We start from the raw sequence: 16,135 nt of genomic DNA on the forward strand, positions 1-16,135 counted from the left end.
AAGCAGGACCTGGGAAGAGAGGAACCCAGGAAGCCTGAACCCTGGCAGATGTTGCCAAGTCGTCTTGCTCTAATATGTGGAAATAGACTTCGGTGAGTTAAGTAAGGTATGCTTTATGGCCTGGTATCTGTAAGCTCCTACCCCAAATTAAAACACTTTTTAAAAGCCAGCAGATTTCTGGTACTTTGCATCAGCACCCCTTTGGCTCACTAATACAACGCTATAAATGCAAAAAAATCAGGGCACAAAATTGTTATAATGGGCTTAATTATGCATGGAAAAAAAAAACCCTGGAAAGATGATCTATTCATGATTACTCTTTGGGCAAGAGGAATGGTGAGCATTCTTTTTTTCCTCTTTTATACCTTTTAATTCTGTACTTGTCAATATTTTTTTAAGAGAAGTTGTGGGTTTATAGAAAAATGGCATATAAAATGAAGGGTTCCCATATACCAACCTATTATTAACTCCTTGCGTTAGTGTTGCACGTTTGTTATAACTGATGAAAGCACATTTTAAAAATTGTACTTTTAACTATAGCCCATGGTTTACCTTCAGGTTGTGTTGCTTGTGTTGTACAGTCCCAGGGATTTTTTAAAATCTGTATTCCAGTAACATATATACAACCTAAAATTTCCCCTTTTAACCACATTCAAATATATAACTCAGTGCCATTAATTATGTTCACAATGTTGTAATACCATTACCACCATCCATTACCAAAACTTTTCCATCATCCTAAAAAGAAATTCTGTACAACTTAAGCTTTAATTCCTATTCCCTATCCCCATCCCATTCCTTGGTAACCTATATTTTATACTATATTCTATGGTTTGCTTATTCTAATTATCTTCTATCAGTGAAATCATTCAATATTTGTTCTTTTGTGTCTGGCTTGTTTCACTCAACATGTCTTTAAGGTTTAGCCATGTTGTTGCACGTATCAAACTTCACTCCTTTTTATGGCTGAATAATACTGCAGTGTGTATATACACCACATTTTGCTATCTGTTCATCAGCTGGTAGACATTTGGGTTGCTTCCATCTTTCAGAAGCTGAATTATGCTGCTATCAACATTGGTGTGCAAATAACTATTTGTGCCTAGGTATATACTTCTAGGTATGTATCTAGAAGTGGGATAGCCAGGTCATATGGTAATTCTATACTTAACTTTCTGAGGAACTGTCAAACTGTCTTCCACAGCAGCTGCACCATTTTACATTCTCACCAGCAATGAATGTTACTCTTTCTCTACATTTTCTCCAACACTTGTAATTTGGCATTCTAGTGAGTGTGAAATATCTCATTGTCGTTTTGATTTGCATTTCCCTAATAGCTAACAATGCTGAACATCTTTTCATGTCCCTTTTGGTCATCTGTTTCTTATTTTATTTTAATAATTAATTTTTTATTTTTAAAGATTTAGATTATGTGTTACATAAAAAATATAAGGGATTCCCATATATATTTTTTGCCCTACTCCCTTCTCCTCCCACATTTCCTACGGTAACAATATCCCTCATTAGTGTGATACATTTGTTACAATTGATAAACCCATATTGAAACACTGCTACTAACCATGGACTACAGTTTAGAGTTTACACTTTGTCCAGCACAATTTTTTAAGTTATGACAAAATATACAATGGCCTGTATCTATCACTGCAATGTCCTACAGGACAAATCCAATGTCCCCAAAATGCCCCCATATTACACCTATTCTTCCCTCTCCCATCCCTCAGAACCTCCGGTGGCTACTGCCTTTACATCAATGATAAGGTTCTTTCATTGCTAGAATAATAAGTCTACTTTAGTCCATTGTTCATTCCCCAATCTTGAGGATATGGGAATGGTGATGGCCACTCTCCTCCTAATTGAGAGGGGGCTTAGAGCCTATGGGGGTAGATGAATGAAGCCATCTTGCTTGCAGAGGCAGACACTGTCTGTTCCTTGGAATGGGCATTTTCTATGATCTCCTTGTTAGTTGTCCTGGGTGAGTTCAGTGAACTGAAGAGTAGGTGTTACAACTCTGCTGAAATTCAGGGCTCAACTGGCACATGGATGGACCAAAGATTTACGTCTCTGGGACATATATTTATCAAGTATAGTGCTAATAATGGGTTCAAATAAAAGGGGCAGAAAAGCCATGTGTAGAGAACCTATAAATGAGTCTAACTCTGTTACACTGGGGAGCATAAATTCCAAAGTAAGGCCCGCTGACAAGGTGCCGAATTCCTGAGCCGTCCACCCTGTTTCTGGATATCTCTAGAGTCCTCAAGAGCCCTGCTATTTGAGGCACTGTTTACTCCTGCAGTCAATGAGATCCTGCTGAGACTTGCATAAGTGTAACTTCTGGGATGACTTCCCAACTCATTTTGAAATCTCTTAGCCATAAAAACTCATTTGTATTTACCATTTACCCCTTTTGGTCAAGGTCTTTTTCCAGATGCATTGCTAGTAGGTGATAATAATCCCTCAGTGCCAGGGAGGCTCATCCCCAGAAGTCATGTCACATGCCAGGGGGAAGGTAGTGCTTTTTTTTTTTTTTTTAAAGATTTTATTTATTTATTTCTCTCTCCTTCCCCCCCAACTCAGTTGTCTGTTCTCTGTGTCTGTTTTGCTGAGTCTTCTTTGTCCGCTTCTGTTGTTGTCAGCGGCACGGGAATCTGTGTTTCTTTTTGCTGCATCATCTTGTGTCATTTCTCCATGTGGGCGGCACCATTCTTAGGCAGGCTGCACTTTCTTTTGGCACTGGGCGGCCCTCCTTACGGGTTGCACTCCTTGCGCATGGGGCTCTCCTACACAGGGACACCCGTGAGGCAGGCACTCCTTGTGTACATCAGCACTGCGCATGGGCCAGCTCCACACGGGTCAAGGAGGCCCGGGTTTTGAACCGCGGACCTCTCATGTGGTAGACTGATGCCCTAACTGCTGGGCCGAGTCCGCTTCCCAGGTAGTGCTTTTATACTTAGTTTGGCTTAGAGAGAGGCCTTTTGGCCATTTGTAGATCTTCTTTGGAGTAACCTCTATTCAAGTCTTTTGCCCTTTTTTTTTTTTTTAAACTGGGTTGTTTGTTTTTTTGTTGAGTTGAAGGATATTTTTACATATTCTGGATACTAAGTCCTTATCAGATACATGGTTTCCAAATATTTTCTCCCATTGTGTAGGCTGTCATTTTACTTTTATGATAATGTCTTTTTCTTTTTATTTATTTATTGATCCTCCCCCCCCCCCCATTGTCTGCTTTCTGTCCTTCCATTGTGTCCACCTGCATTCTTGTCAGGCGGCACCAGGAATCTGTGTCTCTTTTTATTGTATCATCTTGCTGCGTCAGCTCTCTATGTGTGCGGTGCCACTCCTGGGCAGGCTGCACTTTCTTTGCGTGGGGCAGCTCTATTTACAGGGTGCACTCCTTGTGCATGGGGCTCCCCTATGCAGAGGCCACCCCTGTGTGGCAGGGCACTACTTGCACATATCAGCACTGTGCATGGGCCAGGAGGTCCTGAGTTTGAACCCTGGACTTCCCATGTGATAGGCAGACACTCTATCAGTTGAGCCAAATCTGCTTCCTGATGATAAAGTCTTTTATTGAACAAAAGTTTATAATTTTTAAAATTTTAATTTTAAAGTTTTTAATTTTGGTGAGGTTCCATTTATCTATTTTTTTTTTCTTTCCTTGCTTATGCTTTAAGTGTAAAGTATAAGAAACCATGGCCTAACACAAGGTCCTGAAGATACTTTCTTATGTTTTCTTCTAGGAGTTTTATAGATCTGGCTCTTATATTTAGGTCTTTGATCCATTTTGAGTAGATTTTTGTATCTGTCAAATACTTTATAATGGCCATGGATTACTTTAATAAAAAAAATATTCTAAGTTAAAAATGGGTATTTCACCAGTAACAGAGCCCAGGTCCCTTGTTCATTCTGTCCTCTGTGCCTTGGCCAACTGTGCTCTCAGGAGCTTGGGAGAGCTGAGTTCATAGGCCAGGGAGCACTGCCCCCCACAAAGGCCAAAGAAGTGATTGGGTCATGGGCTCCAAGGCAGAAGGCCTGGAGATGAGACACCTAGCCTTTGCATCCCTTCTCTGGGTAATGAGAAGTCAGAACTAGCACTTGACATACAGTATTTAACAAGAAAGCCTTATAATAACCCAGGGTTGTTGTGAGGCTTTAAGTATACTGGTGGATGTAAAATGCTCCTGTCTCTTAGTACCATATGGAAAGCGCATTAATAAAGGCCGCTAGCTCCTAGCACCTGATGAGGGGCAGTCTAGGAGGTCTTACCTGTGAGCAAGGACTTCCCCAGGCCATCGGGTTGAAGGCACACAGCATGGCCAAAGTCACAGAGGGCTGCATGGTTCCCATCGCTGGACAGGAGCACGTTGTCAGCTGCCAGGCCACCCAGGGAGGAAGAGGAACAGGTGAGTCAAGTCGTGTCCCAGCCTACCCTGGCTAGCCTTGGTCTGGACCTCCAGTGAGGCGATTTTTCGGCTGACTACATGGCAGCTGCTGCTTCTGATTAGTTTTATTAGTCATGGAAGAAAGAGAGGAGGGTAACAGCTCAGCCTTGAGGCAGGCAGGAGGTAGCGTCTCTGGGGGTGAGGGGCAGGAGCAGGTTTACTCCTGGGGGCACTGACACTTGGCTCTGCTGCCCCTGCTCTCCCCCAGTGGTCACCAGCATGTAAGGAGCTCCATCTTCAGCTCTCTGTGGGCACCACTCCAGACTACAATGCCAGGTTGAGGGCTTGGAGAACATACTGCTCTCTTCCCACTGGGCACAACCCCATCAGCCTGACTCAGGTCTTGCCATTGGAGATGACCAGGCAGGCCTAGAAGAATCATGGGGAAATCACCAAGCAGGGTGGGGGAGGGAGAAGCCTGCTGGGGACCAGGGTGGTGGGGGCTTGCGCCTCACCTTTGACATCTCCGTGCAGAATCCTTCGCTTGTGGAGGTATTCCAACCCCTCCAGGGCCTGGCCCAGGTAGTAAAGAGCCCGGTCTTCTGGCAGACAGCCTTTCTGCTTTATGAGCTGGCCCAGTGAACCACCTAAAAGACAATGGCCGGTCTTTATATGGGGCTTTTTCAGATCTCCAAGCAAGTGAAGAGCAAGAGTCAGGTTAAAAATGGACTGATGGGCACCAAGAAAAATCTGGGCAAGTCCAGGGGGAGGGGAAGGAAATCCTTGACTCTGAACTTAGAGGGAGAAAGGGGTGGGACTGGGCTTCTTACCTTCCAGCAGTTCCATGAAGATATTGATCCAAGGACCTTCCTTCACAGCTCCATATAAAGGGACTATTCTGGGCGAGGTCAGTCCTGCACATGCCATCAACTCCTCCGCCCGAAACACTTCCACCCACACCTGAAAGGACACAGGGGCGGCTGTGAGGCCTGGATGAGGGAGACCACAGCTGGTTGGTTCTCTGGCCTCTCATCAGGAGGGAATGTGCTGTCATCCTATTGCTCCATGCTCAAGAGCTACTACGGCTCCCAGGACCATCTCAGAGCCAGGCGGGGCCTGCTGAACCCTCCGAGACTAAACTGTGTACCAGGTGCCCTTGGTGTCAGGAGCAACATCTTGAACCTTACTGAAGTTCTCTATGGTGCTGCCGCGCACAAAAGTGCTGATAGTAATACAGACACTACACTTTTATCCAGGCTCCTGGCATACTCCCCACCTAAAATCTGCCAAACAGAACATTTTTTCCCCTGCCCAGTGTCTGAGCAATTTCTGGGACTACCAGTGGAAAATGCCTCTCTTCTGTCTTCTGGTTTCTTAAAGAATAAGTAACCAGATGGTTTACGTAATCAATTCACATGAACTTTTGACTGTCTACTTAATTGTCAGTGTTTCCAGTTCTAGAAGACCTCTGAACCTGAGGTCTCTTATCAACACTGAGGTCTCCTCTTCTGAAGCTGAGTTTCTGACTTCTCTGAAGCCAGAGCTGGTGCTGCCCAGATGCTGTGTCAGGTACTTCTATGCAGGATCCTTGGCACCCTTCTCAGCACTCTTCTTAACTGTTATTTATAGTGATTTGTCTCTTAGAGGGCTAAAAGCTCCATGTGGACAGGGCTGTGTTTATGTTTATTCTGCTTATTGGTATCTCCCCCACATCTGGACATATAAGGCATGGAAAGGACATACACGGTTTTCTGAAGGGACTGGCAGGTTGGCATGGCAGGGAGAAATTGGCCTGGGATACCAACAACCCTGTGCTCAGATCCTGGCTTGGTTATTTCCAAAGGCAGGTCACTACCCCTCAGCCTTGTTTCCATATTCGATAGTGGCATCTGCTGCTGGGTAGCATGAGGACGTGGAGGGAGTGATGACCAGCACCAGGCCTGCTAACCCACGGGTGCTCAGGGAATGCTGGCTCCCCATGCCCTCCCACCAGCTCCAATAAGAGCAGCTTATTAACACTCAGACCTCACAATAGGGAGCTGCCCTTCTGCAGGCTGCTGCGTCTGCTGCTTGTGGAAGCCTTGAGTGGTATCACCAGGGGGCGCCAGTGTAAATAAAACCAGCCTGGAAGACCTCTGCCTAGGATCCTGCAGAATTTTGTTCAGAGATGGGCTGACTTGGCAAACAGGAGCGCTGACTACCAGGTGGGGCTTTTGGATTTTTGCCTATTGGTAGAAAATGTCTCTCTTCTGGTTACTTAAAGAATATCTGGTTTGGTTAATTGGCTCACATGAACTGACTCCTGTTAGTGTTTCCAGCTTTAGAAGGCCTCTGAACCTGAGTTGGAAGGAATTCACCAGCAGGATTTGTAGTAGCAAATGTCTATCTTTAACCCTGCAGTTCTCCAAGTATGAGCCAAAGCACCCTGGGGGGAACGCAGAGAACTCAGAGGGGCGCCACTGGTTATTTCACATTTGAGGGAAGCAGCGATGTGCCGCATCTGCGGGACATGGCGTCAGCTCCTAGCTCCAGTTGGTTCACGGCTTCAGCATTAGGCTGCGCTACGTTCCTTTCCATGATTTATCTTTGTGAAGCTGGCTGTGATGAATAAATACTTCAGGGGAAAATGTGGAACAGGAAATGAAGGTGGTAGAGTCAAAATGATTTCAAGGTTTGAGATATTGTGCAATGCTCAGCAAGACCTACCTACACTGGCAAGTAATCATGGCTATTTCAGAATGGAATAAATTTTTTTCTTTCAAATTATGTGTATTGTTTTTCAAGTGGCTAATAAATACAAATACTTATTAAATTATTGGACCTAACTACTTAATAAACAGAACTGCTAGGTAGTCCTTTCGGCCTGGGGCACCATGGAAAAATGACTGAGACATTAAGGGCTGTGAACCAAGGAAGTTTGGGAACCTCTGCTTTAATTTTTAAAGAAGTCTTCAAGTCCTCCATCATGCACCAGCAATGTTAAAAACACTTCCCATCACCCAGACAACAGGGGGGTGCCTTTGAAGGTGTGCCAGCCGCAGAGCGGGCATGTGGGAGCGCATTCCTGGGAGTCGGGTGGGAAGGAAGCACCCTGGCCGTCTACTCCGGGCTTGGCTGCCCACCCAGCCCACCCCTCCCTGCTGGGCCTGTATCCTCATCCACAGAGTGAGGGGGCTGGACTGTGGGGAGGATGTTACCAACAAGTCACATTTAATGTCCCCGTAACCTGTGCCAGGTGCTGTTCTAAGCACTTCATAAGCATCCGTTATGAACATCTTACAACAGCCCATGAGGTGGCATCATCATTAGCCCATTTTACAGAGGAGGAAATGGAAGCCAGAACAAGTAACTTGCCCCAGGTCACTGGGTATAAAGTTTCAGAGGCAGGATTTTGGTCAGGGAAGCCTGATTTTAGAACTGCCAGCTACTGCTTTCCTGAAGGTCCTTCTAGATACAGCTTTACATCCAGGTCCCTCAGGAGCCAGCATCCCAGGGGGAGTATGGCCAGCAATCACCTCCTAACTGCCACTTACTTGCCACTTACAAGCGACTTAATTGCCTGCATGCCTGATGCTAGGAACTACTTTTTCCTTCTTGTTTTAGTTCATTAGTGAAAAAGGGGACATTAATAGCAATTCTATAAGTTCTTTTAAAAATTTTAGTAACAAAATGTGCAAAAGTGATAAAAACTGGGCACAGAGATGGTCAATAAACACGAGAGGGTGAGGGTGCACCCTCTTTGTTTTCTTCTCACCACAAAGAAGGCCTCCCCTTGGTCCCTGTTCCGTTCTTATCACCCACGTCCATGGCTGATGGCTGCCGCTCCCTCCTTATGCTGTGTAAATGTCTGTCACCTGCACAACTCGAGTTCCTTCAGGCCAGGCATGTGGATTGTACACCTCCAGCCCCAGCCTCTGGCACAGGGTCTGGCAGAGCAGGTGCTTGGTGAGAGCTGTTTTGACTTGGTCAGTGCTGCACTATTCCTGAACAGTGGCTGAGCCAAAAGGAGGCTTTCAGAACTCCATGCTCAAGCCAGATGGTATAAAATGACCGGCTCTTAACCCTCTGTGGGCCTCACAGCCCTCTGAGAACCTGATGAATGATATGGACACTTCTCCATCAAAAATGTGTGTGCTGCCCACACATACAACACACACTTTTGAATCAAGTTCCAGGAGTTTGTGGACCCTATGAAGCCCATCCATCGACGAAGATAAGCACTTATACATTAGCTGTTAAAAAGCATGAGAGAGATGTACATGTACCAACAAGGAAATCTGTCTATGATATACTATTACATGAAAGAAACAGATGGAACAATCTAGAGTAGGAACTCATTTTTATAAAAGAAACAACTACATAGTTATGTCTCCATAAAAAGTCTAAAAGGATTTATGTCAAAGGGCTGTTATTGGAATGGGATTGGGGAATGGGGATTTTTGCTCTTTTCGGTATTTAAATTCTTTTATCAAGAGCTTGTATTTGTTTGCAATAAAAATAAGATCAGGGGACTGGGTGTAGCTCAAGGGTTTAAGTGCCTCCTTCTCATGTACAAGGTCCTGGGTTCAACCCCGTGTCTCTTTAAAAAAAACAAGATCAAATAAAACCTGGGGTAGGGGCAGGGGAAGAAGAGGCCCTGCATTAACCCTGGACCCATGGGCAATCAGCATCGGACCTGCAGCCAAGGAGGTTCTAGGAGGAGGGTGAAGGGAATGCTAGCCTCATCGTGTGACCCCGCCAGGCCTGGGCCCTTCCTGGGAATCATCTGAGAGTGCCTGGGTTTGCTCTGACCTGGTGCGTAACCTGGCCTCTGATATCTGGCCCATCTCCCCTGTCCCTCCCTGCTGAGCAGGGAACCAGTTCTCATGTGGCTTTCCAGTTGCAAGATCTGACAGTCTACCACTACCTGCTGCCCCCTCCACCCCTGTCCCTGTAAACGAGGAGCTGCCTGATCAGCCAACAGGCAGCTGTGTGCCCTCGGAAGGGGAGGGCAAAGTTTGGAGAGGCCAGCGCTGATGCTGGGAAGCTGCTGTTGTGGTGCACTGCCTTGCGGAGGTGAGAAATGTAGTCTTTGTCCTTTCTACTATATTAGGGTTGTTTACCTTGTTGCCTGGGACGCTGAGAGCCTCAGCAGGAACAGCTGAGAAGCCCAGTGACTAACCTCCCCAGCCCTGGGTGGTCATCTACAGGACACTTCACACTCTCTTGCTTGCCTCCCACCTGCCTCTTGGGAAGGGACAGCTGGGCCTTCTCGGGTAGCCGGGGGAGGGGAGCTGCAGCTGAGGAGGTCAGGCATGTGGCCTTGGCGTCCACGTGGGGGATGATGGCCCAGGCTGGCAAGAACTCAGCTCGTGTTTGTCTCGGTGGCGGGTGGTGAGGGGTGGAGCTTGCTTATTTGCCACAATCTGTCTAAAGTTTGGGGTAATACCTATGGATGGCCACCTCTCTCTTCCCGTCACCTGAGGTCCAAACTCCATGAACAAATGAGGGAAGACAGGTTTATTCACACCACAGTTTGTATCTTTCCTTCTTAAAACCATAGGCAGCCCTTCAGCAACGGTGTCTGCTCAGGGTCCTGAGCATACAGAGCCTGTCTGGTCTGGCTATTTGTCCCCTTTTTTTTGGGAATCGGTATCTCAGGGTCACTGACATAAACCATTGAACATGAGGGCTATATTTCAGTTTATTTCACCCCTGCCCAACAGGTCCACAGAGGTATTTCTGATTTCTGGCTTCTGAGGTCCTGGTGCCTGGTGCTTGCTCTGGGGCTATGTGACTGGGCCGGGCAGAGGAGGTTTACAATCAAGTAGAGCTGAGGGTCAGGGGTAGAAGAAAAGCTGAGGGGAGCAGGGCTGACACGCTTGGAGTGTGGATCTCCTGCTACTGCTGTGATCCTCTCCTTGGGCCTGCCTTCTGACTTGATAGTGGCTCAGTTCCAGGCCCAGCCGTGCGGCCTTTGGCAGTCACGCTACCTTCCTTGGTCTCTAGTTCTAACACTGGTGAGATGAGGGGTAGGAGAGAGGGTTCATTCCTTCTGCCTCTAATCAAAATTCAAAATTCTAGGGCCACAAGTCTCCCTTCTCTTACCCCCTTCCGGAAGCCTGGTTCAGAGGCCAACTCTAGAGTCAGACAAACCTGGGTCTGAATCCTCTAGGCCAGTTACTTAATCTCTTTCCAAGTATCTCATAATATCTATCTCCTGGGACTGCTGTGAGGAGCAAAGGTGAGTCTCTCTGTCTTGTACCTGGCACGGTGTGCATCTGTCTGTCTCCCAGCTGGCATGGTGTGTAATGATTTGTAGTTAAAATGAACGACGGTGCTCACTTGGTTCTAGGCCCTGCCCTGAGCAGGTCTCAACTCTCACTCTCCCAGCGAGTCCTCACTTCAGCCACACCCACTCTACAGATGGGGAGCCTGAGACACATTCCTGTCCAAGGTCCTACAGCCAACAGGAGGCAGAGCCCACCTCATGCCAGACCTGACTTCCAAAGTGGACAGCCTCCCACCTGACAGGTGGAAGCTATTGCTCTTGTTATAACCTTCTGGCCTAGGTGTGGAGCAGTCCCACTTCTAGAGGTTCGAGTTCAGCATGAATTTCATTATAACCCAACAAGATTCCAGGTTTTGTTTTGCCCCTAAAGGACCTGGCATCAAGAGTGCTCAGGCTGTATTTAGACCCCAAAATCTGTGGATGGCTGTGGGCACCCTCTCACACCCCCCACATCTACCCTCAGACCACCTGCAGTTCCCGGGCCAGGACATGTGATGGAGACCACTCCCTTCCCTTCCAGCTGGTCCGGCACAGCCAGGATGGTCAAGCTCTGTTAACAGCTAGTCCCACAGCCATTGTGGGACTGGGCATGAGAGAAAGAGGGAATGCAATAGGCCACCTGTCTGGCCTCCCTCTACAGCCCCTGGCATCCCCCCTCCCCTTTTTTTGGCATACCTTTTTGACCGCACAATGGAAGCCAGTCTGCTTGTCCTCCATCCTGTGTACCTCTCCGAAGGAGCCTCTGCCAAGGCAGGGCTGGCATGTGGCCCAGTGGACCTCCTCTTGGTACTCATAATCCACCGGCTTGAGTTTCTGGGGTTGGCAAGAAAGAGAGGCCAGTCTCAGTGGCCTGGGCAGCAGAGGGATAAGGGCTCTCCAGCTGCTGCCCCTTGCCAAGGTTGCTGAAGGCTGAGCTCTCATAACCAAGGATACACCCAGGTCTGAGGCAGGGCTCTGATGGGACAAGACCAGAAGTGGGCTTAAAGGCAAAAGGTGAAGGCACAAGAGAGCTTCATGGGCTGTCTGAGGCAACTCAGGCCCTGGGATGAAGAAAAACCTTCTCTGAGGCGTGTGTTTGTGGGATGGAAACAGAATTGTTAACCCTGGTCACATTAAAATATAGCTCAGGGGGGAGCGGCTGTGGCTCAGTCAACTGGGCTCCCGTCTACCATATGGGAGGCCCTGGGTTCGCATCCTGGGGCCTCCTTGTGAAGGCAGGACCGCCCGCATGCTGTGGAGAGCTGCCGGCCTGTAAGCACTGTGGAGAGCCGATTCGGCAAGGTGACACAACAAAAAGGGAGACAAGCAAAAAACCCAGAAGAAGGTGCAGTAAATGGACCCAGAGAGCAGATAGCAAGCAGGTCGCAAGGGGGGGCGGATAAAAAAGAAAATATAGCTCAGGAGCTAGAAGGGGTTAAGGGACAATGTGAAAAGTCAATGGAGGGGAGCAGTTGTGGCTCAAGCAATTAGGTGCCTCCCTCCAACATGGGAAGTCCTGGGTTTGGTTCCTGTTACCTCCTAAAGGAGATGAGCAGATGCAACGAGCAGAGACAAGGAGCAGACAACAAGGAGACACAGAAAGCAGACAGATGAGGGAAACATCTTGGAGGACAGGGGGAAAGTGGACAGAATAAACTTCAGAAATTTACTTTTTTATAAAAATTGATAAAGTCATTTAAAGTTACAAAGTTACCCGGTAAGAGAACTAGAAAAAAAGGGGAAGAAAGGAGGGTAGTGAAGATGAGCAAAATCCTCACCTTTTATATCCGGGAGTCAGATACTATCTGAAATTGATATATATTTTTATCTCGGTTATCTATGCATTATCTATTTCTTCACTTACACACACACACACACACACACACACACACACACACACACACTCTTCAGCAATAATGAAGTAATCAGCCAGGAGAACAGAACTAAAAACAGAAAGAGCTAAAAAGGTTGTTTCTGAAAAGTAAGCCTGGAGGTATGTGTTTGGGGGATTAGTTACCTCAGTAAGCAGGACTCCCTCGCTGTCCTCAGTTTCCATTTTGGGGCTGGACTCCCGGGGCTTGGGGCCCCCTGCTGACCAGGTCTTGGCCAGGCTGGCCAGGCTGTGGGCCTGGCCTGAGCTCACGCTGCCCTGCAGGGCGTGCACCAGGTATTCTTCCACCGAAAACTTGTCATAGGTGCCACGGGACGGGCTGCTGGGCTCCAGGCGCGGGCCAGGCAGGGGCTGCTGGTTGTCTACATATGCCAGTTTGCCCAGGCATGGGCCGGGCAGGGGCTGCTGGCTATCTACACATGCCAGCTTGTTCAGGAAGAAGGACTCTTCTAGCGGGTGAGGCTTCCAGGGTTGGAGGGGGTGGAAGGGGAAAGGATGGGGCAGTCTGCTGTAGGGGAAGGGGTGAGCGGGCTGAGGCAGTGGGCCCACGTCCTGGGGATGGTGGAGTTTCCACACGTGGTTCAGACATTGCAGGGGGCTGATGAGTTTGTGGAGTTCCGATCGAGGCAATGCCGGCCTCAGGCCCTCCCCAAGTTTCTTAAAACACAGTTGGCCAAGACCTGGCTCCTTCAGAGGCTTGGTGAACTGCGGGGCATTTCTAACATATGGGGTGCCTAGTGGAGACTCATCCTCCTGTGGGAGAAACACAGGTGTTAGGACACAGAGCCTGGGTCGGGGCTCAGGCTGTCCCTCCAGGAGCCATTCCAAAGGCCCATGAGCCGGGCCTGGGGTGGGGTAGGGTCTTACCTGTACAGGGACTGTGCAGCTCTCCTGTTCGGGGGTTCTGGGGAGAGGTTTGGCCAAGGCCACTCCCGCCTGAGGCAGGGCCTTTGCGCTCTTCTTCTTCCGTTTCTTGCGGGCTTTGCCACGACGCTTTCCCTTCCAACACACAGGGGCCATTTTGCCCTCTGTTGCATGGGCCACATTGTTGGGGATTTGATCAAGACAATCGGTTTGGCTGTTGAAAAGGAAAGATGCTCATTTGAAGAATGGAGAGGCAAGGAAATGTAAAGGTTCAGAGAATGGCCTTTGGAGTCACATAGACCCAAGGTCCAATGCCAGCTCTGTTATTACTCGTGTGAATATGGGAAAGCTCTGAAACCCCCAAGATACCTCAGCTTTCTCACTTATAAAATGGGTGTAGTATTTTTCTGCCATGCAGGGTGGAGGTGCAGTTCAAATGAAATAGCTCATTAGCCTACCTCAGTGCCTGGCCCCGAGGTAAGCTTCCAACAAACAGTAGTTATTACTATCGCGCTCTTCTGGAGCACGACATGCACTTAGCTCTTCTCGAGGAGAGGGTGGGGTGGGAGACACACAGTCCTCTCACTGCTCTCCAGGGTGGGCTGCCCCCGAGAGCTCCCAGAGGCGGCATGTGACTCGGAGGGCCACACCCTCGGCAGGCATTCTCAGTTCTGACTGACTGGAGTTTGGTTCTGTAGTCTCTGGAAGGAAGACAGGACTGATGGGGCAGCTGAGCTTGGTCTCCTCCACTTCCACCTGGTTCCTGGAGAAACCAGGCTGTCGTAGGAACGTGAGAAGCTGCAGAAACATGGACACCCCACGTGGGCTGGTGCCTGGGGACCATGGACCCTGACCTAGTCTGTGGTCTTGAGGCTCCTCACCACCGTATCTCACTCGGCTTTCACCCCTGCCTGGTAAGAAAGGGCTGCTGCGAAGCAAGTGCAGAGCAGGCCGCAGCCTCAGCCACCCTCCCACGGCCTCATCGCCTGCCCACCCTGGTACTGGGGCCTGGCAGAGGCAGTCCCTCAGAAAGCAGATCCAATAGGAGGGTTACCATCAGAAACTCCCTACCCTGGGCCCAAAGGCACCTGGGGTAGCTTTGGGAATTCTACCAAACACTGAGCATTTCTTGATTCAAGGGCAGCAGCCCTCCCCACAGCTTTTTTTTTTTTTTTAATCAATAGCAGTTTCCAAATTCCAATGATAACAAAAACTTTGCCTGGTGATAGAGGACAGAATTGTTTCTAGGTTTAACTCTCTGTTGCCAAAAATCATCTTTGGGGGAACAGAAGGAGCCTCACCTCTGGCTTCCTTTTTACAGGGCCACTGAACTGCTCAAGTCTGACTGTCCCCTCTTGTCTCCACAGCCCTATGTGGGTGTGTCTCACAGGAGGAAAGACAGGGGCAGATTTCTCCCACAGAGTGGCAGTTAGAGTGGAGCCTTCACTCATGGTCACCCACCAGCGTGAAAGGAACTGCTATTCCCAGCACCCTTCCTATTGGTGGGAAATGAGGAGAATAAAAACAACTCTGAGGAGAATAAAAATAAAACGCCAAGCTGATGGGACCCAGAGGCAGTAATCCACAAGCTGTGAAAAGCTTTTGAAAAGCTTATTTGGCTAAGAGACCAGCTCAGTCAGGAAAGCCTGGGCTGGTTCCAAGAGCTGAACCAGGTGCAGAAGGAGGGAGCCAGGGGTCACTTGTGAGCAGCCAGGGCAGGCAGCCGGGGAGTGAGGACGCTGATATCCAGCACCTGCCTTCCCCGGCAAGCTGGCCTTCTTACCTGAACTGTTTCGACCCAGCGATGAAAATTCGTTCTGAAAAGGTGGGGCTGAACTCTTGGCTATTCTCACCTTTTAAATAAGGGGGAAAGGGTTGGATAAGCAGAAGAGAAGGAATAGGAATTCAGCACTTAGGAGAGAGACCTTTCACAGGTATTCTCTGGAGCCCCTCTCTCCCCTCCTTCCCAGACCACCTTTACCAGGAGGCTCCCCTCCCTTCTACTGTCTCCCTCTCTACCCACTGCTCTCACCTCGCCTTCCCAGCCCAGTGGTCAAGAGCAAATCATAAGGTCACCTCATATCACTTACCATGAAGTTTAAGTGAGATAATCTATATAAAACACCCAACCCAGTGCCTGGCACATAATGAAGGCTTAATAAACCCAGGCCATTATCATCTCGTTTATTCCATTTTAATTTTTATTATCTCCTCTCTCCTCAAAAACTACCAGAAGGAAGTGGAAGATGTAGGGAAGGATGTGTATGTGTGGGGAAATGCCATCATAAGCTGTTGATTTCTCTGGGCTCCATCGCTGGAGTGCAGGGTGTTGGAGAGAGAGGGCTCCTGACCCTCCCCAGGTCTCTGGGGAGTTTTGCCATCTCCCAGGAGCAGCCACCATGACTAGCTGTTCCTGAGGAAGCATGAGAGGTAACAGAAGAAGCCAAACCAGGCCTCTCCCTGTGGCAGCCTGCTGCCCCTAGACTGGCCCAAAAGGCCCCAGAATAGGGTGCTCATCCTTTGGGGTGGGGCCACCTCTAGGCAGAAGGTGGTGAAGGGCCTGATGGCCCCAGAGGGGCTTTCCAGGAGGCCTGGCCTTTTCTGTTTGGGGCTTCTCCAGAGACGCTCAGGGGGCTCAAGGGCCCAGCAGAAGGCTTACAGACTGCTCTTTAGGGAGCCCTAGGGCCTGCCGCCCAGCTCTTCCCCTGCTCTGGCCACAGGGGCAGAAGC

General features: G+C 48.7%; 1 protein-coding gene across 3 annotated transcripts in view; it reads right to left on the minus strand.

Moving 5' to 3' along the window:
- The window catches only part of MAP3K14 (mitogen-activated protein kinase kinase kinase 14), a 47,921-nt gene that overhangs the window by 8,280 nt on the left and 23,506 nt on the right, over positions 1-16,135 (minus strand). For 2 of the 3 annotated variants that reach the window (XM_058284374.1, XM_071210704.1), the window contains exons 3-9: positions 15,189-15,258; positions 13,409-13,619; positions 12,668-13,294; positions 11,347-11,484; positions 5,231-5,360; positions 4,916-5,047; positions 4,285-4,389 (exon numbers count right to left, since the gene is read on the minus strand). In XM_058284374.1, the coding sequence (XP_058140357.1) occupies positions 4,285-4,389; positions 4,916-5,047; positions 5,231-5,360; positions 11,347-11,484; positions 12,668-13,294; positions 13,409-13,619; positions 15,189-15,258 (1,413 nt within the window). Of the gene's footprint in view, positions 1-4,284; positions 4,390-4,915; positions 5,048-5,230; positions 5,361-11,346; positions 11,485-12,667; positions 13,295-13,408; positions 13,620-13,863; positions 14,204-15,188; positions 15,259-16,135 lie in introns of all 3 variants that reach the window. The other variant, XM_071210705.1, reaches the window with a different exon arrangement.

This window comes from Dasypus novemcinctus, chromosome 21 (assembly GCF_030445035.2).
Source record: "Dasypus novemcinctus isolate mDasNov1 chromosome 21, mDasNov1.1.hap2, whole genome shotgun sequence".
Taxonomy (NCBI): domain Eukaryota; kingdom Metazoa; phylum Chordata; class Mammalia; order Cingulata; family Dasypodidae; genus Dasypus; species Dasypus novemcinctus.